Source organism: Neovison vison, chromosome 4, assembly GCF_020171115.1.
Source record: "Neovison vison isolate M4711 chromosome 4, ASM_NN_V1, whole genome shotgun sequence".
Lineage (NCBI taxonomy): Eukaryota > Metazoa > Chordata > Mammalia > Carnivora > Mustelidae > Neogale > Neogale vison.
In genome coordinates, this window is record NC_058094.1 from 208,947,421 (window position 1) to 208,972,033 (window position 24,613).

At 42.7% G+C, this 24,613-nt stretch overlaps 1 protein-coding gene across 4 annotated transcripts in view; it reads left to right on the forward strand.

Annotated features, from left to right (window-relative positions):
• The window catches only part of NRF1 (nuclear respiratory factor 1), a 145,915-nt gene that overhangs the window by 103,260 nt on the left and 18,042 nt on the right, over positions 1-24,613 (forward strand). For 3 of the 4 annotated variants that reach the window (XM_044246558.1, XM_044246559.1, XM_044246557.1), the window contains exons 9-11: positions 1,383-1,541; positions 3,986-4,143; positions 12,523-12,647. In XM_044246558.1, the coding sequence (XP_044102493.1) occupies positions 1,383-1,541; positions 3,986-4,143; positions 12,523-12,647 (442 nt within the window). The remainder of the gene's footprint in view (positions 1-1,382; positions 1,542-3,985; positions 4,144-12,522; positions 12,648-24,613) is intronic. The other variant, XM_044246560.1, reaches the window with a different exon arrangement.

Here is a 24,613-nt window from a genome sequence, read left to right on the forward strand (position 1 = left end):
ACATGTTTTATATGTTATATGTATTATACACTAGATTCATACAATAAAGCAAGCTAAAGAAAATGGTATTTTAAAAAACATGAGGAAGAGAAGAGTGTTTATAGTACTACACTGTATTTATTTTTTTAAAAATCCCCCCCTAAATGGACCCATATACTTCAAACCTGTGTTGTTCAAGGGTTACCCATAGCTACAAAGAAGCAAAAAATCTCTAACTTTAGTCACCTTAAAACTCATTAAAGATGCTATAAGTTACATAGATACTATAAGTTACATAAGACATTTAGAAATGAACAAGGAAATAGGGGTGCCTGGCTCACTCAGCAAGTTTGGGGCCCATGTTGTGAGTTTGGGCCCCATGTTGGGTGAAGAGATTTCTCACATGAATACACAAACTTTAAAAGAAGAGAGACTTTTGGGGCACTTGACTGGCTCAGTCAGAAGAGCATGCGACTCTTGATCTCAGGGTCATGAGTTCAAGCCCCACACTCGGCGTGGAAAATACTTTAAGAAAAAAGGAACAATGAAAGAATTTTAAAATAATATGAAATAAACTATCTCGATTTCAAAATAATTAAATAATTTCAGTTTTGATGGCATACTTACAAAGGCAAATGGGTTTGAGAATTTATCCTGTCGTGTGATAAGTCCACCAATTGGTAGTGGTGATATTCATTGCTCTTAAGTGTCAGAAGTCAAATTTTGAAATAGAATGATATCGATCATAATGGTATATATGGTTCTGTTAGAAGAAGAAGAAACAAGAATTGAAGACATGAATTTTAAGCTGAACCATTCCACATGTAATGGTAGCACAACTTATTCTAGATGGTTTTTTTAATGAATATCAGTGTACCTGAAATATAAGTAGGCTGAAGTACAAGCAGGAAAACATGAATAAAGGAATATGTTCTCCATCTGCCATTCAGTAAACACTTTCTGAGCCCTGTGCCATTTACTGAGATTTGATAGACACAGGAAAATAAAGACTGCTCTTGCTCTTAGAGAGCACACAGGTAGGTGGTAGAGAAAAGACACATCGTAGCACAAAGACAATGAGGTAAGGATCCAGAGGAAGCAAGCCCAGGGTGCTATGGGACACAGGAGAGGTCCTGAGCCTCGGACCACAGGGGAGTGGAAGGAGTTGTCTAGGCTCCTTCAGGTTCCCCTGAGGTCAGACTAGAAGCGAGGGTGGGAGTTGTGTTCCTATCCAAGGGAACAGCACATGCAGTGCGTGGCTCCATGAGCGTGTGGACGGGCCTCAGTGGTTCACTGTAGCTAGAGGGATAGAGTAACCACAGTTTGAAGGGCCTCATTGGAGTGGGTCTCTCAAAAAAGCATTGATGCTAACTGTACATCCTCTGAATATCTTTCCCTCCTAGGGCTTGGGGCCCTTTCTCTGGGACATGGTGACATCCGGCATAGATAACCACACAGTGGCTCCCAACAGATGGAAAGGGAGAGCAACAAGAGCTCAAGCAAATACAACTAAAGCACTGAGACTGAAGAATAGGAAATTCCAAAGAAATGTTAACACCCAAGTGATTTATTTATCACCTGCCATTATTCTGAATAGAAATTTCTTCGTCTGCTTCTTCTTCCTACTTCCTCTCTACCCTTTGCCACCATCCATTAATCTTTCATGCCATATAATTTAACTTCCTTAAAGTATACTGTATATGGCAACTTTCTAATACCATTTTTGCTACAAATACAGTTGTAACTAAATGTGTATACATTAAATTGCTGCCATCGGAGTCTGAGTATTGGGAGAGCCGCACAGGCCCAGCTCTGCAGTGGGATGGGCAAACATACAGAGGGGCAGATCTGGAAAGAGGAAGACTGTTTAATGGCAGAAGGTGACAGGGCCTGGCCAGCTCTGGTTGGTGTTTCGAGGGGAATCATAGACCATCTACAAATTGGCAGTGTAACTTGCCATTAAAAGTGGCATCATTTGCAGTGACACTCGCCAGAGTAATGAAATCAAAGCGATATTAACTCTTGGGAAGCCAGAGTTTTGTGAGTTCCTGAGTGGGCAACTTTGCAGCTCTGCAGGGAGGAAATGGGCTGTCTCCGCCTCTTAGAGACGGGCTCTGGAGGCATGCTGGCCTTGCCCGCTGCCCATGAGGACTCAGGGCAAGTACTAGGGCAGTTCAAAGGAATGTCCCATTTTCTGGGAGGCTTTTGACAAGTATTTAGAGAAGCACTATCATCGTCTCAGTATGGTAGTAGAAAAGCAGGAGGCACTTTAAATATCTGCCTCTCCTGAGCTTGGGACACTTTCTTTGGGACAAAGTTGACCTGCAAGCACAAGCTCTCTACTCTCTGGGCCCGACCCATGTGATCAGGAGCCCCAGGAGCGCCAGCGCGCACGGCTAATGTCCTGAGACCCCAGTCCGTGGAGATACTGTATATGAGCACACTGATTTATTACCACCCAGATTTTGAATAGAAACTGATTTCACTGCCCCTGCTGCTTTTTGTTTTTGAGGGGGAATAACTAATCAACTGTACTTAACTGAGCAAAATGGACTGAAGTAGCTAGATACAGGTATCCGGGACTGAGAAATCTCAAAATGCAGAGCATTATACTAAAAGCGGTGGTTCTCAATTAGGGTACAGCCCTTGCCCCGGACATCTGATAATGTCTGGAGATGTTTTTAATTGTCATGACTAGGGAGGGTCCTGTTATCATCTAGTGAGTAGGCAGAAGCCAGGGGTGCTGCTAAACATCTTAGAATGCACAGGACAACCCCCCACACACACACACCCTTACTCCCCCCTTTACAGCAAGGACTCATCTGGCCTCAAATGTTAATAATGCCAATGCCAAGATAACCCCTGTCATTGATCTCACAGAACTAAATTCTAGTCTGTTCTCTCACCAGATAAAATTTTTTTTGAATATTTTATTTTGTTTCTTCGTAATTCCTCTCTACTAAAAGGAAAGCAGGTTTTGCTACATTAAAAAAAAAAAAAAAGTTTCCTGAATTTGGCAGTTTCCATCAAAAAATTAAAATATAAAATAACTTTAATATACAATCCCACCTCTAGGAATTTACTCCATAAATAGACTCCCATAAAATATACAACGTAGTATGTAAAGATACACATCACAGTACTGTTTGTAAGAGCAAAAGACGAGAAACATCTTAAATGCCCATTAAAGGATGGCTGATTAAATAAATCATGGTGTGCTTATAATACTGCAAATGTTGTGCAGCCATCATTATGTGTCATGAATGAATGAAACAGTTTTATATGTTCTGGAATAGAATCACTTTGGACATGTATCGTGGGTGAAACAAGCAAGGGCCAAAGAGATAACGTAGAATAAGCTGCCATTTTTATTTTTTACAAGGTCGTAGAAAGGGGGAAATAGGGAGTGTGTATGTGTATAAATATACTTGCATAGAGAGAGAATATCTCTGCAAAGACACATAAGAAATAGGTAACAGTGGTCACATCTGGACAAAAAGTTGAGAATACTGGCATTGCCTATCCTTTGGTATCTTTTGAATATTTTTAGAATTATAATTACTGTCCAGAAATTCTAACTTTTGAATGTTATGGTTTATTCAAAGTTATTTTAATCTGAGCCATAGTAATATATTATCTAATCAAAAGAGTAGGTAATGCATTGATATGGCTCAGATAATTCAAAAATTATTTAAAATTATACATTGGAAAATCTGGCTTTCTCTCTCCTATCCAACCTCTTCCCACAACTCCCCTCTCACCGGAGGAAAATATTTTCAGTGGTTTCTTTTGTGTCCTTTTGGAATTTCTTTGAGCATATATAAGCAAATTCAAATAGATTATTCTAATATCCCCTTTTTTAGACACGAAAGATAGCATACTAAAAACCCTGCCCTGTGCATCGTAGGTCATGTTAATTTATGTGTGTGATTGGCTGAGCACGTAGCAGTTTATTATACTCCTTTTGTGACTTTGATTCTTTACTGTCATGTCCTTTCTGCCTCAGGTGGAACAAAATTGGGCCACGTTACAGGGAGGTGAGATGACCATCCAGACAACGCAAGCATCAGAGGCCACCCAGGCGGTGGCATCATTGGCAGAGGCCGCGGTGGCAGCTTCTCAGGAGATGCAACAGGGAGCCACAGTCACCATGGCGCTCAACAGGTGGAGGCAGGGCTGGGGGAGTAAATGAGGATGGTGAATCGGTCCCTACCTACGGGTTGTGAAGAGAGATGTTGTACCTCAGTCTGTCACAAATGGTGTTTGGAGCTTAACACTCGCGGTCCTTAGCGTACTGTCCTCCTCATCAGCCTCACTCACCCCGTTACTGCCCCACCCGACCCCGCAGCAGCTAGTCCAGCCTTCCGGCTTCCAGCTCAAGCGTGCTGCTGGAGGGCCGTCGATCCGTTTTGCTGTTTCCTATCTTGTACCCTTTATCAGACCAAAAACAGCAAGGTTTGAGTATTTGGGGTTTTTAAAGGGACCAAAGGATATAATAAAGCAAGACGCTTCAGGACTGATTTTCCATTTACCCTACAGAGCAGATTGCTTTTAGTCATGCTTTCACGCCTACAAAAGAAACTACTTTTTGTTAGAGGCATTAATCCATGTTTTGGCTGGTTGAGAGCTGATTTCACTGGCTTTTCAGGAAATTTGTTTCCCCTGCTTATCAGTGACTTTGAGCTGAGTTTTAGATTTTTAGGAAAAATAATTGAAGTATTTTTCTTCAGGTATGTTTAGGAAAGGTGCTGCAGAATGGGATACTCCAGTGAGAGGGAGTTTCCCAAACTGTATCATTCCCTGCTTGGTTCCTTCTCTTGGTTGTTGATAGAAGAGATCATCCCTATATCATTCTTTTTCTTCTTCATTGCTAACATAATTTTATTTTCAGTGGACCCAGGCATTTTACCTAATAGTTAAGAGTGTGGTTCTTGAAGCTAGACCACCTGGGTTTACACTGCAGCTCTGTCACCTACTAGCTGTTTGACCTTGGATCGGTTACTTGAACTCAGTGCCCAGGCTTTCCTCTTCTGTAAAATGCGAGTAACAATAGCTCCCTTGTACGGTTATTATGAGAACTGAGAAAGATAGTGCACGCAAGATCCTTAGACCAGTGCCTGGCATATGGTAAGGGTGTGGTCCCCATTATGTGCAGCAGCTGTTAGCCTCACATTTAGTCCCTGAATTCTGACCTGTCTGCACTCCACTGGGTAAAGTTCTAAATACGGAGGACTGAGATACAATGTCTGCCCTCAAAGAGTCATATGGTTTATCTTTAGGGAGATTGATTTAAGTAAAACACTTAGTAAAATAGTAAAACTATTACTCAGCATAATTCACTATTGAATTGTGTAGTATAGTCTGTGAATGTTGTAGAAATTCAGAGGAAGGGGACCATCTCCTCCAAAATATAAGAAACCACCCAAAATTTAGGTTTGTTGAGATAGATAACTAGAAAGCCTTGATAGGCTTAGGTAGGAATGATTTCCATGTGACTGTTTAGTACGGGGGCTGAGAAGGTTCTGAGGTCACATAGGTTCAGGTTTGGATTCTAACCTCTGCCACTTATTAGCCGTTTGATCTTGAGAAATTTAGCCATTTGATCTTGGTTTCCTCATCATAAGGATAAATTTTCATCGTGTAGAATTGAAAAAATACAGAGATGGTATATACAAAACTCTGATCCGTGAAAACTGTACTGAGCACTTCAAGAATTAGAGCTGTGGGGGCTCTTGGGTGGTTCAGTCGGTGTCCCACTCTCGATTTTCACTCGGGTCATGATCTCAGGGTTGTGGGATGGAGCTCCGCACTGGGCATGGAGCCTGCTTAAGATTCTCTCTCTCTGCTCCCCCTTCTAAAAAAAGAAAGGAATTAGAGTTATCATTTAAATTGCATTTTAAATTTTGTCTATTCAGAATTCCTTACAATGAGAGAAGAGATTAGAAATAGAAGGCCAGTTAAGAAGAGGCAGGCCAGGTGTGCCTTGTTAAAGGTTTGGAAACTAAAGTGGTGAGAGTGAAGATAAAGTGACTGAGTTTGAAGGGTATGTGGCCAGAGTGTGGTTGATTAGGTATGGAATACACACACCTCCCAGGGGTCCTCACTGAGTCCCCGAGGGACCTGGGATTGAAACTTTCTTCTTAGCCCATTGAACCATGTGGCTTTTCAGTAACATGAAAGTCTTATTTGACCCCTTGCACTTTGGCCCAACCCCACTCCATCCTTTGAGAGAGGACACACAGAGAAACTGCCTAAAAGTCATGGCCAAAGTGAAAACCTCCCTCTGGTCTGGTAACCCCTCACTGTGGCATGGAGCCTAACGGGCCACCATTAAAGACCAGCAAAACTTGACTTCACTGAGCCAGCACCTTGGATATTCCAATGAAGTGTGAGTGTCCTGGGAACCCTGTATATAGTGGAAAATATGAGGCATATTCTGGCTCCCTTCAGTGTAAGGACAAGGAGAGTAATGGTTTCCCCTGAGGGCTTGTTAACAAACTCAGTTGCAGCTGAGGTGGCTGTAGTGTTTACTCCAAAGGAAGGAGAATGCAGTTCACTGTGGCATGGAGGAGGAGTAGAGATGTTGAAATCTGTTTGCAATCAGAGAGTTCAGCGCCCCAATGAGTGTTGGGGGATGGTGTGTTGCAGCCTCTGCTCAAGGTGAAGAAACCAGGCCCGGTGGCCAAGACTAGTCTGTCACCTGCTACTAGGGGCTTTCTGGTTCCAGGTGAGGTCACCCACTGTCTAATGCCAGGAGGTTTGGACTTGAGACGCAGATTCCCCTGGTGTTTGCTTCTTTGTGGGATGAGACAGTACTCCCAGCCTCGCTGCAGATTGTGTTGCTGGAAGTGAAAACTACACTGAGAAATCCGGTCCTTGTTCCCATGGTAACAAAGCGATTTCGTAGAGCTGCTTCCTTCTAGCCTGTTTCAGGTGCAGATGGAACAAGCAGGCTCCTTTAATAATCACCTGCCCCTGTGCTGCGCTGTAAACAGCAGATGTGGGCGCAGAGCAGAGAGAGGAGGGCGAGGCAAGCCGCGTGGTGCGGCAGGTGGGGAATAAGAAGGCAGAGGGGCTCCTTCATCTGCTGGAGGGGAAAGGGGGGTCAGGACAGATGCAGGACAGACCTGTTTTTCAACAACGCTGTTAAAAGAGTTTTGTGTAGCAAGTCAGAACAAGGGCCCTGGCCTCAAACAGCCTTTGGCCCATCCTGGCGTTAGAAATGACACAAAGAGGGTAAGGAGAAATGGTCATTAAGAAAAATCCGGAAACTAGTTAATTTTAATTATTTTCAAAATACATAATAAATTAGCACTTTTAGGAAGGAGATGGGGGAGAAAATCAAAATGAACAAATGAGGTGTGGCACATGACAGCTCAAAAAACCTAAAGTATTCAGCTGAGCAACCAGAGGGAAAGGAAATGAAATCATCATTTGGTTGTTGCGATATAAAAATTAATTTGAAGTTTCAGTTTTTTGGTTAAGCTGTCCTAGATTATATTCCCTCTTAAGTCCATTTAAATCAGTATGGCCCTGGGGTGCCTGGCTGGCTCAGTCAGAAGAGCACACAACTCTTAATTGCAGGGTCCCCGCACTGGGCATGGAGCCTGCTTTAAAAAAAAAAAAAAAAAAAAAAAAAAATTGTTCTAAAGTCAGCACAGCCCTTGCATATACAGATGCATGGTAAGTATTTATAGATTGAGTCTACATTTGCCCTACTAGGAATTTGCACTGCATTGTCAACACCGAGACAATTATTTCTTGTGTGTCTACTATGTATTCTGTGACTTGGCGCTATGGGGAAGGAAAGGCTTTGAGTCTGCTTCTCAGGGAACTCAGAGTTGCTGTTCTTTTGCTGTGAAGACATTTGGCTTAAAAAAAGAAGTGAAGCTTATCTTTAAAGAAAAGTTTACTGTTTTTGTTTTTGTTTTTTTTTTAAATGAAAGTACTATTGACTTAAAATTAGAGATATTATTAAAATAAAATATGGCTGTCATGTATGGACTGGTACTGATTTGTCTAGTACAATGGGATGGATAGGGATGGTTGACCTAGATTAGAAATCCTCTCTGGAGATGGAGGGCAGGGGCCCACAGCTGCTGCTTTCTCCTGAGGATGAAGGCTGGACACTTGCAGAGAAGAAGCTGATGAAAACTTCGCATTTGCAACTCTGGTTTAGAAACTTAGTTTTGTCAAAATCCTGTGAGGGAGTAGCTTAGAGACTTTTTTGTCCGTCTTCACCTTGTAAGTAAAGGACATCTTTTCCTAGCAGTCTAGTTGGCTCACTCCCATGAAATCTAGTGTTGTGGTTAGAGTTCATTTGGAAATGAAGGCCTCTTGGCCAACGGAGTAACTGCTCTCTTCCTGCCCCATGGGAAGGATCCCTCCATCACTGTTTTGCCTCTGGCCCCTGCCCTGGGATGAAATAACTAACCTCACCAGCCTGCGAGCTCGTTATCCCCCTCACACCTCTGGTCCCGGATTGAACTGGCTTGGGCTGGTTCCCTTCCTTTCTTCTACCAAACGTATTTTAGAAAGGTGTTAAAGAAAATGACTTCAGATCTGTGGAGCTTCAGACCTAGTAAAATAGGTATGACTGGGAACTGGTGTGCTTCCAGTCCGCGGAACTGTCCTCCCTCCATCGCCCGTGAAACTCCACACTGCAGGCGCGTGTGCAGGGGCTCCAGGACCAGCAGGACACCTGATGGTCACAGAAATGCGATTAAACAAATTGTGATAAAAACTGTGGAGAATGGCGCAGTTGCTGAGGTAACCTGTAAACAAAGCTCATATTTCCATATAAACAATTCTCATTTACAGCTTCCTTCTTTAAAATACCACGCTGCCACAGCTTTTCTTAAAGAATGGACTTTTCAGCTCTCCGTGATGTCTCAGGCCAGAGTGTGAAATATTTTTGTCATGAATCAGTGACAACTGGGTACTGTAAAATTTTCTTAGAAACAGATTCTTTAAAAAATATATATATATAAAGATTAAGGATCTAGACACGAAATCACTTAATTTTATTATCTCTAATAAAGATTTTTTTTTCCAATTTATTTATTTTCAGAAAAACAGTATTCATTATTTTTTCACCACACCCAGTGCTCCATGCAAGCTGTGCCCTCTATAATACCCACCACCTGGTACCCCAACCTCCCACCCCCCCGCCACTTCAAATCCCTCAGATTGTTTTTCAGAGTCCATAGTCTCTCATGGTTCATCTCCCCTTCCAATTTACCCAAAAGCACATACCCTCTCCAATGTCCATAACCTTCCCCCCTTCTCCCAACCCCCCTCCCCCCAGCAACCCACAGTTTGTTTTGTGAGATTAAGAGTCACTTATGGTTTGTCTCCCTCCCTATCCCATCTTGTTTCATGGATTCTTCTCCTACCCACTTAAGCCCCCATGTTGCATCACCACTCCCTCATATCAGGGAGATCATATGATAGTTGTCTTTCTCCGCTTGACTTATTTCACTAAGCATGATACGCTCTAATTCCATCCATATTGTCGCAAATGGCAAGATTTCGTTTCTTTTGATGGCTGCATAGTATTCCATTGTGTATATATACCACATCTTCTTGATCCATTCATCTGTTGATGGACATCTAGGTTCTTTCCATAGTTTGGCTATTGTGGACATTGCTGCTATAAACATTTGGGTGCACGTGCCCCTTTGGATCACTACGTTTGTATCTTTAGGGTAAATTCCCAGTAGTGCAATTGCTGGGTCATAGGGCAGTTCTATTTTCAACATTTTGAGGAATCTCCATGCTGTTTTCCAGAGCGGTTGCACCAGCTTGCATTCCCACCAAAAGTGTAGGAGGGTTCCCCTTTCTCCGCATCCTCGCCAGCATCTGTCATTTCCTGACTTGTTGATTTTAGCCATTCTGACTGGTTTTTTTTAAGATTTTTATTTATTTGACACACAGAGAAATCACAAGTAGGAGGAGAGGCAGGCAGAGAGAGAGGAGGAAGTAGGCTCCCCGCTGAGCAGAGAGCCCAATGCGGGATTCAATCCCAGGACCCTGAGATCATGACCTGAGCCGAAGGCGATGCTTCACCCACTAAGCCACCCAGGCACCCTTGTTTTGTTTTTTTGAGAGAGAGAATGTGAGAGAAAGAGAGAACACGAGACGTGGGAGGGTCAGAGGGAGAAACAGACTCCCCACCCAGCAGGAAGCCCAATGTGGGACTCGATCCCGAGACCCCAGGATCATGACCCGAGCCAAAGATAGTTGCCCAACCAGCTGAGCCACCCAAGCGCCCTCTAATAAAGATTTTTGAAGGACTTTAAAATTAAACTCTACCATGTAAAATGTGAAGAATAACCTTAGTAGCAATTCCAGATCAAAGGTCTTTTTAGTTGTAAATTCATATTACAGATACCATGCAGTGACTGGCTGTAGGCCTCAGATCACCAAGAAGTGTGTCTAGGCATGGAGGGTGATCTTAGCTCGCACATGGGCTGCATGTGCGCTCCAGAACTATTGAGGGTTTTTTGCTTAGCCTGAATTATACCCCCAAATATTTATGAAGGAAGCAAACATATTTGAAATACATAATTATGACCTTGAACTAAGAGGAAACCTGGAACTTAAAAGTTGCCACAGATGAGTGACTAGGGGAAAGGGGGGTAGGGGTGTCAGCAATTTTGCATTTATTATTTTGAATAAATGTCAGAGAGCATTAACACGAGGAAATACAATGTTAGGTGAAAAAAAGCAGGCTATAAAACTGCGGTATGATCCCAACTATTAGCCCATTGTGTTTAATAGTAGAAGGAGATAACTTATCTCTTTTATATTTAATGAAACTAACACGTCAGCTACATGTATTTTAGTAGCAGAAAAAAGTTTTGAATGCAGAGACATAAAAACTAAAAAGCAAAGCAAATTAGTAAGAAAGAGAATTTTCTACTTATTGGGACTTTTCTGTTTCTTTCACTGCTTCCTAGAATCCTTGCATTCCCCCCAGGGAAGTGAGTATGTCCGTTGCTTTACTTGTCTGCTGACCTTAAATGAAAGTGACGCTGTTGAGTGTGGTACGTGTTGCTTTGCCCACAGTCAGGACATGTCTGCCCTAACCGGTCCAGGGCCCCTCTTCCCCGCAGTCACACCTACAGCTCGTGACTGTAAGGTGCCTGCCAGAGTTGGGGCCTGCAGCTTCAGGGCAAAGCTGGATCAATTGGCTTTTTCAGTGTCAAACCCAGGACTTGGCCCACCTCTACAGACCTGGATGACACCCCCTGTACTCCATGCCCACGTTTGATGCTCCTTCAGTAGCAAAGTGGGAGCTGATATTTTCGCAGAAGAGGTGCTGAATTTCTGCTTCTTTCAAATTTTAACATCTCTAAAATGTGGATACTCCAGTCTTAACAGTTATCAGGCATTTTCCTTCCTTTCTTGCTGGCACATAAAATAATGATGCATTTTCTAGTTTGTAGCATCATAGAATCAATAAAAATGGGTATTTGTGCATTTCAGAAAAGCATATAGCAAGGAAAAGAAAGAAAAATAGGATACAAATTGCTAGAATGGTGCTCACTATAAAGAGATGGCTAATATCTTTCTATTTTACTAAGTGCTTGCTTTGCAATGAAGGGAGATTTTTTGTTTCAGTGTGTTTCTAGAAACTAGGAGTTTGGGCTTATGTCATCATTTAAAATTTCAAGCCTTAATAATTTAGCACTGCCCACGTGTACCCTGAGATGAAGAGAAAAGCTAGACTTTGCAGGATGTTAGGGCCTTAGTTAGCCATTACTTTGTATTTGAAGTCATATATATGAACTACATTGTTATTATTTAATATTAATTAAATAACGAGTTCAGGTTGACTCCTCATGTTACCGTCCATCCTCTGCCGCCAAAGGGCAGTTGTAGATAATCTGCCTAGTGTTACCATAAAGAGAAGAGAGAACAAGAAAACCTTGTGATTGCCAACCAGAAAGGCTTTTGCCTTGTCAGTGTGGGTCAGAGATCCCACTCTGCCTGGCGAGCACTCAACCAGTATTGATAAAGAAGAGACTGGTAATGAGTGCCTTCCATCCTCAAACACCCATTTCTTAGATATGAAGGATATCTCACATTAGCTCTATAGATCTGCAAGATGTGGGGGTTCTCTGGCTATTTACTCTTCTCATTTAAAAATTTCCTCTGGGGTGCCTGGGTGGCTCAGTGGGTTAAGCCTCTGCCTTCGGCTCAGGTCATGATCTCAGAGTTCTGGGATCAAGTCCCGCATCGGGCTTTCTGCTCGGCAAGGAGCCTGCTTCCTCCTCTCTCTCTCTCTCTCTCTCTTCTCTCTCTCTCTCTGTGCCTACTTGTGATCTCTCTCTGTCAAATAAATAAAATCTTTAAAAAAATAAAATAAAAATTTCCTCTGGCTCTATCCAGCAGCACAGGACTCCTATCTTCACTGGTAGGCTCGGACCCACTGAGTCCATAGAGGAGTCCAAGGAGGGTTGGGAAGATGGTTTCTCTTGCTGCAGCGCTGTGCCTTTATTCAACTTACCCCCCTCTCTGCTGTTCCTGTGCCCACAGTGAAGCCGCCGCCCATGCTGTCGCCACACTGGCCGAGGCCACCTTGCAAGGCGGGGGACAGATTGTCCTGTCTGGGGAAACCGCAGCAGCTGTCGGAGCACTTACTGGAGTCCAAGATGCTAATGGTAAGAGAACATAAATATTTTATTGAATATATTCCCTGTTTCCACTTAAACCTTCATGACATGACTGACATCAAACCCTTCAGAAAGAGGTTGAGCTTTGATTTGAGTTTTCTTTATTGATAAGGCAATTGAGGCCTAGTGAAATTCTAGGAGTCTCTGATTCCTTTCCTGAGTAGGAGACTTGGGGTTTTCTGGGGCAGGGGGAGTGCCATGATAATGGCTATCTAATTGAATTGCTTATTTGAAAAGTATTTTGCTGTGATAGGACTGAGAGGTACTTTAAAATTAGCTATGGGGCGCATTTTGTCCTTTACTCTCCCATGGGGTAGATCAGTATCCTTTGCAATAGCAGAGACCCTCCCATGGGCAGTACATTGTGGTAAGTTAGAATGTCTATCTCAAGAAAGGCCCCAGCATCTCACACAGGGTCAGCCCTCAGGCTGTGATGAAGGCGCTTTTCTGGTTTGTGGCCTGGAGTCGGCCTCCTGTTAAATGGGACCTCACCAGGGACCTCTCGCATTTAGCCAATAACACTTGCCACCACACTGCCCTTCTTCCCCAGGATTTTGACTTCCTGGGTATTGGTGATTGCCTGAATAAACAAAAGGGATAAAGTTCATAAAAATATGGTGGCAGAAATTTACAGCTTCAGCCCAGCTTTTTGGATCTATTTCAGCAGGCTCTGGAAGTCAGTTACCCAGACCTAGGCTGCCCAGGGAAGTGCCGCAGAAGTCTGGGTCAAAGAGAAAGACCAGCCCTATTCTGGGACACTCTGGGTCTGTTCATTAAACTTTTAAAATACACATTTTATAAATAAATAAATAATATTAATTATATGTATAATTAGGTTAAGTAGGACAAGTTAAGTACTCCATGGTTTTTGGAGATTTCTTTTTAGTCTTGAAAAGAGGATAAATAATAGCGGTCTTATTTAAATGGAAAGTTACTTAATGATATCAGTGGCTGAGAGAAAAGTTCCTGCTGCTTTTTAAAGGATAGATTCGTTATAAGTAAACAAAGTTACTCGGAAAAGTCTTTGAAGAAAGACCCAAAGCTGTGTTTGGGAGTGAGAAGAGCAAAGTACTTGTGTCTCTCACCCAGAGAATAACACAGGAAATGTAAAGAGCCCCTGTGGCTCCTGAGAATCATCTTCTGAAAAACAAACAAACAAACAAGCCAAGAAATCAAACACTGCAGCTACAGCCTGCTTTTTCTGTAGGTTTGGGGGCTTCCATGAACTCACCCTGACAGAGATAGACTTGATCTTAGCCAGAACACTGCAGGTTAAAGGGCATCTTACAGCCATGTGTGTTCGGGATAAAATGGACCATACATAGATGGAACGAAAAACCTTCCTCTTTAGCTAGAATCCTACCCCTACTTCCTTCCTTTATGCTGTTCCTCTTCTGAGTCCTGATCTACCTTGAACAGCTAGGGTATCTGGTTCTGTGACGCTCTTCTGAAGTGCAGATTACTGTTTTTTCCTGTGGAAAGCTCCAGATACTTATCTGTGTGAGTTTGATAGGAGATTGTTATCCCTTCTAATGGTCTTGACTGACCTGTTTAGGAGAATAGACAGCTTTATAGTTCTGGCTCCTCCTTAGTCTCACCTTCTCAGACTGAATTAATAGGTAAGTATAAGGACCCTGGGGGTCTCTGGCCCAGTGGACCCATTCCGCCATACAGTAAAGCTGAACCACACACACCCACTATCACTGATTCCCGGAAGCTTCCTCTTCTCCGTAGCCTTGGGGTATGTAATCAATTGTGTTGATTTCATGTAGTTGATTGTGTTGGTGGTAAGAGAAAATTCTGGTCTGCATCCTAAAAGCCAGCTGTTCCCAAAGAAGGCCGTCCCCAGTGTGTGACTGCCAACATGTGCCTCACTAAGATGTGAGAGTTGGAGTTAGCACATTTTGGAGCAGCGTTTCTCTATCAGACGGGGTGGTTGAGTTGCACCTTACCCCAGCAGTTTTAGGCCACGGTCAGTCTCTCCCTTTGGGAGTCCAGAGAATGAATCTAATATTGGATGTGATCCAGATAATTCTGATGCTCCTTCTGTCTTCTGACATTTTTACCCAGAGTGCTGTAGAGTTTACTGTGGGGCTGGAACCAGATCTCTCCCATGTAAATAGCTGATTTGGTATCTGGGTAGACTTTTACGGAATTCTCTTCATCATTCTTTCAGAGTGTGTCCTATTGCCAGAGTTTGTCACTTCTGTAATGACAGCCTTATGGTGTCTGCCAGTAGACCCAAGTTTATTAACAGGAAGAGTATTACCAGGAAGAACCAGATGGTAGAGGAACAAGGTGCTATTTGGAAATGCCACTACTGGGGAAAAAGAAATACACCCCAGATTCCAAAGTATGATTTAAATAAAAAATCCTATTAGCAGACAACTGAGAGCAGTCTGGATATTGTTTAGGCCTGAAGGAGAGAAGTTTCTGCTGCTTCTGGGATGGAGAACCATTGTGTGTGGAACTTGAGAGAGTATGGTAATGGGAGAGAGAGGACAGTTTATGGAGTGGAAGATAACGACCCAGGCATGCACACCAGAAGTTTGATTGTTGGGTCACCAAGGCAGAATCGACAGAGACCTTGCTCCCCAAACATGTCTCCTTTTGTCTGGACTCTGCTCCCGCCAACACTCAAGCACTGGTTTTATTTTATTTCATGTATGCTTTCCCTTTTTTGATAGCACTAAATGGGTCTTTGGTCTCTTAGGATGGAATTTCATGATTTGGTTCAATTTCACAGGTGCCTTTCTTTTTTTGAAGTGCAGGTAGAATTGCCTAAGACTAGGGAAGGCCTCTCCATGAGTGCCTTCCTTTACATCTTGTCTATTCCTTTCTTTTCTTTTCTCACAGTCGTTCCTTGCCTCCCCACCCCTCACCCCAACACCCTAATATAAAAGGTTATGCAGTCTTGTAAGGCAGGCCCTGTGACCCTGAGTCACCCCTCACCTGACCTCGACACCCATGGTTAGCAATCTTCGGGCAACCAGATCTACATATCTCTTTTCTTCCTTCCTATTACAGCAAGAATAATTAAAAATAGGAACTATAGAGCGCCTGGGTGGCTCAGTCTCAGGTCATCACCCCAAGGGCATGGGATTGAGTCCCACATCAGACTCCATGCTCTGCAGGAAGCCCACTTCTTCTTCCACTCCCACTGCTTGTGCTCCCTCTCTCTGTGTGTCTCTCTCTGTCCAATAAATAAGTAAAATCTTTAAAAAAAAAAATTTGGAACTGTATTGACGCTTGGCCACCTCTTCGAGGTGCTATTATGTCTAAGATCTTATTGCATATTCATGCAGCTGTCTTTTATTCCCAAAAGCTAGGTGAGGGGGTGGGAGGGACTAAACAGATAGTTCATAGTTAATCAATAAAGATAATGGGAATCATCTGCTTCAGTTGTTGTCCCATTAAACCTCTTAACAGAGCTGCTAAGAAAGTATCCTGTTTTAAAGCTATAACCCCCTTAATTATATATGTTGGAAATAGGGGGTTTTTTTCCTTCAGTTTATTTGTATTTTACTTTTATTACTTCATTTTTATTTCCATAATTATTGTCTTTTGCCTTTACATTTACGGAGGCCCCATATCAGATAAATATCTATATGGCAGTTCTTCTGTGGTCTCATGTTTTATTTTAAATACTGTAAAATAGGGACGCCTGGGTGGCTCCGTCAGTTACGCCTCTGCCTTCGGCTCAGGTCATGATCCTAGGGTTCTGGGATGGAGTCGTGCATTGGGCTCCCTGCTTAGCAGGGAGCCTGCTTCTCCCTCTGCCTGCCAACTCTCCCTGCTTGTGCTCTCTCTCTCTCTGACAAATAAGTAAATCTTTTAAAAAGGCGGGGGGTTTAAAAAATACTGTAAAATAGCTGGAATTTGTTTTGGAATATGATATTAAGTAGGAATCTGAATTGATTCTTTTCCCCTGCATAATCTTTTCCAGTACCATTTATTCCACAAAATGGTTGAAATCCATCCTTTCTAAATTAATTTGAGATGTCATTTTTAACATATGTAGAATTCTTTTTCTTTTTTTCAGTTTTTTATTTTAATTACAGTATAGTTAACATACAGTGTTCTATTAGTCTCAGGTGTACAATATAGTGATTCAGCAATTCTGTATATTACTCAGTGCACATCCTGATAAGTGTACTTACTCTTAATCCCCTTCACCTTCCTCAACCCCCCCACCCCCTCCCCTCTGGTACCCATCAGTTTGCTCTCATAGTTAAGAGTCTTGTTTCTTGATTTGTCTCTCCTCCCCCTACCCCACCTTTGTTTGTCTATTTGTTTGCTTTTTTATTTACTTACTCTTTATGCTCCACACCTAACATGGGGCTCAAACTCACAACCCTGAGATCAGAAATCACAAACTCTACCAACTGAGCCAGTCAGGCATCTTGCCTTTATTTTCCTTTATTCATTTCTTTTGTTTCTTAAATTCCACATATGAGCGAAATAATATAGTATTTGTCTTTCTGGCTTATTTCACTTATTTGTCTTTCTGACTTATTACTCTCTATCTTGCAAATGGCAAGATTTCATTCTTTTTTGTGACTGAATAATATTCCATTGTGTATTACTCATTCATCTATGGATGGACACTTGGGCTGCTTCCATAATTTGGCTATTGTAAATAGTGCTGCTATAAACCTCAGGGTGCATGTATCCCTTTGAATTAGTATTTTTGTATTCTTTGCGTAAATAACCAGTAGTTAAATAGCTGGGTCATAGGATAGTCCTATTTTTGACTTTTAGAGGAACCTCCATACTGTTTTCCACAGTGGCTGCACCAGTTTGCATTCCCACCAACAGGGCAAGAGGGTTCCTTTTTCTCCACATCCTCACCAATGTTTGTTGTTTCTTGTGTTTTTGATTTTGGTCATTCTGACCAGGGTGAGGTGATATCTCAATGTGGTTTTGATTTGCATTTCCCTGGTGATGACTGGTGTTGAGCATCTTTTCATATGTCTTTTGGCCATCTGGGTGTCTTTGGAGAAATGTCAGTTCATGTCTTATCCCATTTTTAACTAGATTATTTGTTTTTAGGGTGTTCAGTTTTATAAGTTTTTTAAATATTTTAGATACTAACCCTTTATCAGATACGTCATTTGCAAGTATCTTCTCCCATTCAGTAGGTTGTCTTTTAGTTTTGTTGATTGCCTCCTTCTCTGTGCAGAAGCGTTTTATTTTTATGTAGTCCCAGGAGTTTATTTTTGCTTTTGTTTCCCTTGCCTCAGGAGACATATCTAGAAAAATGTTGCTACGGCTCATGTCAGAGAAATTACTGCCTGTGCCCTCTTCTAGGATTTTTATGGTTTCAGGTCTCACATGTAGGTCTTTAATTCATCTTGACTTTATTTTTGTATATGATAAAAAAAAAAAGTGGTCCAGATTCTACTTTGGTTTTTTGTTTGTTTGTTTGTTTTTGTGTGTAGCTATAGAGTTTTCCCAACACCATTTTTTGAAGAGACTGTGTTTTGCTCATTGCATAGTCTTGCATCTTTTGTTGCAGATTAATTGACTATATAATCGTGGGTCTGTTTCTGGACTTTCTATCCTGTTCCGCTGATCTTTGTGTCTGTTTTTGTGCCCGAACCATATTGTTTTGATTACTGTAGCTTTGTGATGTAACTTGAAATCTGGAATTGGGTTACCTCCAGCCTTGTTTTTCTCTTTCAAGATTGTTTAGGCTGTTTGGGGTCTTTTGTGGTTCCATACACATTTTAGGATTATTTGTTCTAGTTCTGCAAAAAATGTTTTTAGTAATTTTATGCAGAATTCTTAAATAGACTGTGTAGAGTCTTTTGTGTGTATCTTCTATTTCCATTCATCTATTTGTTTTGTTCTTTATAATGTAATATTTTATTATTGTGGTGTTATTAGCAGTTAGTGAAAGGCCTTTCTCCATATTTGGAAAAAATTCAATCAAAATTCCAAAAAATGTTTGGGGGGGGTGACCATTACAGTAATTTTAAAGTTAATCCAGAAGAATTAAAGCCTCTTTTTATTCTTAATTTTACTTCCAGTATAATTAACATAGTGTTAAAGTCTTATTTTCATTTAACTAATTTAAGTGTTCTCCTCTCCTTCTGCCCCATCTTTCCCTAGGGCAGGGGAAGTGGGGACTATTCATTATCACAGAGATGGACCAGGAATGGGAAGCAAGTGCTCTTAATACTGCCCCAGTGAATTGAATGAGACACTAATTGTTGCTGGAGGAGACACTGTCCCTGTAGTTAGACCAAACCAGGTGCGTCTTTCTAGATTAAGAAATCGTGCTGTCCATTCTGTTCATGCAGAATTTTGGGGAGGCTCAGTTCTTACACTTTGAAATTTTAATTTCCCCTTTTCCCCCAACTTCTTCAATTTCATTTTTTGTACTAAAATGAGGGTGGGACACACTCCCCTTACGGAGTACTCCAAACCAGGAATCTGCTTTCTTTCCCACTATTGACCTTGCATTCTCTAAATTCCATTGTCTTAGTAATTTTATTTATTTAATAAACATTTATATAATGCTTGCTATGTGCAAGCACTCTGCTAAATGTTGTACATGCATGAACTTATTTAAAACTCAGAATAATCCTATGAGGTAAACACTATTTTGCTCATATAATGTATGGGGATGGTGAGACACAGAAAGTTTCAGTAACTTGACCAGGTTCACACAGAATGTGGCGGAAGTGGAATTTGAATTCAGGCAGTTCACCTCCACGCCACTCAGCAATGCTGTCTCCTTTCGATGTGACTCCACAAATACAGAGTGATCACTGTTTCCCAGTGTTGAACGAATAAGTTTGGGAATGTCAGGCCTTTCTCCCCATCCCTGGTAGAAGCCACTTGCTTTTGTCTAGCTTAGCCACGGTGCCCATCTGCCACAGTTGTCCCTGATGGCTGTTAGGGAGCCTGTGGTGATTTCTGATGTCAAGTGCTCCCCTGTCCATCAGCCCTCCCCTCTGCCTGCATGAGTGCACACGCACACATTCCTTTGCTAGCCTGGGAGCCTATAGGTCTGTGGTTCTCCAGTGGTGGAAATTATAGACCCATTCGATGATCAGCTATCACATTTTAGTATTTTTAGTGAGCAGATCACTTTGCAATTAATGAACATATCTTCTTATTTTCATTTGATTGAGGGGAGGGTGTCGGTGTTTAGAACAAGGGACATTGTTTGGGGTTGATGAATAGATGATGTTCCCAAGGAAGTAAACCAGCCTATGAGTTGTTTCCTTACCCCCTAGAAGCTTCTGTCCATGCACTCCTGCCACCATTCAATTTATGCCAGAGCTCTTTGAGCACTGCTACCTATCTCTAGGAACTAGAAAACAGGGTGGTAGAAAGGGCTCTGGGGAAAATACATTTCTGCCTGGACCTAGTTCGTGGCTAATTTATTTCCTCTGCTCCACACTGTGCCTTCCCTTTGGCTCTTCCTCCAGCCCTTGATTGTGCCATGCCAGAGAGTTTAGAAAATGCATCTTTCTCCACTGTTTGACACCCAGACACCATCCACACTGCCTGTGCTGTCTTGGCTAGGACCTGACAGCTACCTTCCTCATGCCCTGAATGGAGAGACATGGGCTAGAGGGCTCGATCTGTTTGAAAATGAAAACTGATTACAAGGCATTAACATTATACCTACAGAAAGAGCAGCCCTTCTCATTTCTTTGCTGTGCAATATGCCCCTCTTTGTTCTGACCTGGCGCTGGCAACAGCCCTGCTACCTGAAGGTCCCGCTTAAAACTCATCAGCATTAATTTCCGACAACTGAAAGACCCTTCTCCATCTTGCTGCACTGTAAACCCAGTGTGCATTGGACTACCCATTTCAACTGCCAAATCAAGGGAAATCAATTTTTAATTCCTTTAGAAAAAAAATTCTGTCTTCTCCTTTTCTTCACACTGAAAATGTCTTCAGCTTTCCACCTGGCTACTTTTCTTTGACCCTATTAAAGACTTTTAAAGGGGTGCCTGGGTGGCTCAGTGAGTTCAGCATCTGCCTTCGACTCAGGTCATGATCCCAGGGTCCTGGGATCGAGCCCCGCTTCAGGCTCCCTGGTGCTCTCTCTTGCTATGTCTGTCTCTCTCTCTCTCAAATAAATAAATAAAATCTTCAATTAAAAAAAACTTTTGTTGTTTTTTTAAGATTTTATTTATTTATTTGACACAGAGAGAGAGATCACAAGTAAGCAGATAGGCAGGCAGAGAGAGAGGAGGAAGCAGGCTCCCTGCTGAGCAGAAAGCCTAATGCGGGGCTCCATCCCAGGACCCTGGAATCATGACCTGAGCCAAAGGCAGAGGCTTAACCCACTGAGCCACCCAGGTGCACCCCCCCCCAAAAAAAAACCCTTAAAAATATGTATGTTTCTCCAGTTTAATTTAATCTCAACTATGCTCATTGGAATACCTTTTTTTTTTTTAATTTGATCTTTTTAGCAAAAGGGATAAAAGAATAGATGAGGACAGAAACATGAAGTTCAGATAAGAGAGCAGGATTCCTGGGTGGAGTTTTTGCATGAGAGATCGGAACACACATTCCTATTCTGCAAGGCCTCCCAAGTAAGACAGGATAGCAGAAAGGTCTGTTCTGTACTGATCATAAAGAGGTGACCGTAGCTGGATCCAAAGGAGGCAGCATGCATGTGCTTTAATTCTCTGTGGAAACATACTTTGTATGTATCATAAGAATATTAGGGCACCCTTAACCTGGAGGCGTGGACCCTAAGAGATTCTGTATGAATTTTTTGTACTTATCTGGGATCCATAGCTCTGATCAGAAGTGCATAGCTCTGATCAGAAGTGCAAATAAATTAGAGAACCCCTTCTCTCTCCCTCTTACCCCTCTTCCCTTGCGTCCCCCGCCTCCCCCCCCCAAAGGATTAAGAGCTGCCAAAGGATTAAGAGCTTCTGCTGTAGAAGTTGTGGCTGGGGTCATTTACCTTTGTGGCTATCTGGTCTAGAGATAAAAAGGGTGAGGGAGATGGAAGGGTCTGCTGCCTCGCTGCTTACTCTAAAAGAGCAGTACCAATCTCTGTGATCTTGAGCAAGCAAATTAACCTCTCCAAGCCTGAACCCTAAAATTAGGCTAATGGTCGTTCCATGCTCATGAGGTTGATGGGAGCGTTGAACAGAGAGAGTGATTCCTGTAGAGTGCTTAGCATAGTGCTTGGCACATAGATAGGCGGTAAACATAAAACAGTTATGAGCTGCCCACATCAGTTTCAACTCTCCGAATTTCATCCTTCCCCAGAATATGCCCGGTTGCACTTCAGAACACAGAGTATGGTGTGCGTCCCTGTTTCCAGGGTAAATCCATACGCTTACCTTATGCAGCTGAAGGATTTCTGTGCCAGAGGTAAAGTCTGCAAAAATGTGACATCAGAAGCTCTTTCAATATAGCCTTGAGGGAAGGAAGTTGAAGGAACTCCTGGATTTGGTCCCATCATCATCCTGGGGCGAGAGCTGCTGCTTTCTCCCAGTGCCTAGTTTGCTGTAGTTGATACAACAGGTTCCTCCCAAGGCCATAATCACTCTCCAGATCTCACAGCTGCATTGGCTTTCAATCTCCATCATGAAAGGGGGACTTCTGTCCCTTTTTTCCTTATTCTCACCACCACCGTCCTCCGTTATTACTCTCTGGATGTCCTTCTGATCCAGCTCTTCTTTAATAATGAGAGAGAAAATGCCAGTCCTCATCTTGATAAACTATAAAATACATCTCTCGTTCTCCCTTTTCCTGTGCTCCTCATTCTCTGGACACATTTAGTATATGGACTTGTTCCCAGAAGACTCCGTGGAAATGTCAGTATTAATTTAATCTAGGAAACATGTCAGTGTTGCTCCTCCAAAAAGGTGCCAGCACCTGGATCCCAGATGTTCCAGATGTCCTGTGGACCACATGCTTTCTTTGCGGACAGCGCTTCCCTATTCAGGTCAGCTAGCTCTTTTCTTGGAATGGATAGTTTTCATTCTGGAAACATGTTGGTAGATGTCACACCAGGAAAATAACTTTCATTTTTACTCTCTTTTTGCTTTTTGACTCTACACATTGACCATCATTATTTAGGACCTTCATCATTTTCTCTTCTTGCTCCTTTCCTTCCTTTTCTGTTTTTACTGCTACGACCACCACCATCACCATAACCCCCTTACCAGGGACTAAGCAAGCACCCTCTGCATTACTCTATCTGCACCCAGTAAGGTGGCTAGAACAGAGCTGGGAGCCCTATTTTTGTGGAGGCAGCTAAAGCTGGGACTCGAGCAGGGTCACTCAGGAACTACATGGTGAAACTGGAAACCAAACCCAGTTCTCCAGTACTCTCTACTGCCTGATGTGGGCCCCTTCCCTCCTCTTCACTCTTTCAGGCCAGCCCACCCAACCAAGGAAGTCAAAGAGCTATAAAACAAGGGAAAACCGTTGTCTTTGTTGTTCATCTGATTCAACTGTTCTTTGTGTGGGTCACTGTTTTGCAGGATTGTTTTAAGGCGTGGTTATGGCCTGATTTTACTCACCTTAGAAGTCCTTGTCATGATAAATCTTAGCAGAGGCAAATAAATAAATGGCATCAAAACCCAAGATCTAAAGGTGTGCTGTCTAATACAGTAGCTACGATTTGTGTTTGAATTTAAATGTGAGTTCACTAAAATTAACTAAAATAATAATTTAGTTCTTCAGTCACAGCCGCATTGTTCAAGCCGTCAACAGCCATGTGGGGCTTTAGATACTGTATTTTTTATTCTAATTTATTCAGATTTAAATGTAAATAAGTATGGGGCATCTGGGTGGCTCAGTTGGTTAAGTGGCTGCCTTCAGCTCAGGTCATAATCCCAGGGTCCTAGGATCGAGCCCCAGTCTGGCTCCCTGCTCAGTGAGGAGTCTGCTACTCCCGGGGCCGCTCCCTCTGCACCCCGCCCCCGCGCTTGTTCTTGCACACGCGTGCGCTCTCTCTCAAGTAAATAAAATCTTTTAAAAAAAATTTTTTTTAATGTAAATAGCTATGTGTAGCTAGTAGCTACTATAACAACTGCACAGATACAGAACATTTCCATCATTGCAGAAAGTCATATTGGCTAGCATCGATCTAATGGCTGTAGCAAATATACTGTGCTCCTCTGGCAAGTTGGGCGCCCTCTGCACAGGGAAGGACAACGCCAGTACCTCACGAGCCTTGCCGTGGGAGCATTGACCTTCTCTGCTCATACACAGCCTGGCTTTGCTGAAAACAAAAACAAAACACTACCACGTGACAGCAGTAATCCACAACCAGTAAACAGCTGGGAAAAGGGTTGCAAGAAGAATTGGCCTATTTTTGTGCACGGCAGAGTCCTGAGCAGGGAGAGCTGAGACAAGGGCCGGTGGAGACACCTAGACCCGCTTCCTCGGCTCTTTATATGTATTACCCAGGCCGTACGCGTTTCTACCCGGATGCCTTACATATGCACATTTCTCCTCTTGGCTACAGGCATCTTGAGGTGAGGCGCTTTAATGATTTATTGTGGCCCCCAAAAGGATCAAATATCCAGAGCCCGGTGGGTCACGAGCTTGAAAGAAGCCATGACTGTTGGATAAATTCTGGATTTCACAACGAAAACATGGCTGCTTCTGAAATAGGACCAGAGAGGTGTACACTGTGCTCTCAGTTCGAGAATACCCAGAGTGGTTTGCAGTTACAGTTTTCTGCCCCAGATGGGTCCCTTCCCAGCCCTTGTCTAGCACTGAAGCTTGTCCTCCTTCCCGACACCCTTCACAGTTACCGCCTAAAATCCAAAACGCCTTCTAGAAGAGTCGTCAGAGGGAAATGGCAGCTTTTCTGACTCCCCGTTCTGGCCCATCCAGGGAAATATGTTGATCACGGTAACTTTAGGGGCCACAGAGAGTATTTCGTGCCCCTCCCTTAGCGGCTGGAACAGTAAGCGGGCAGTGACTTCACTACTGTTACTGCTGCGGCTGCT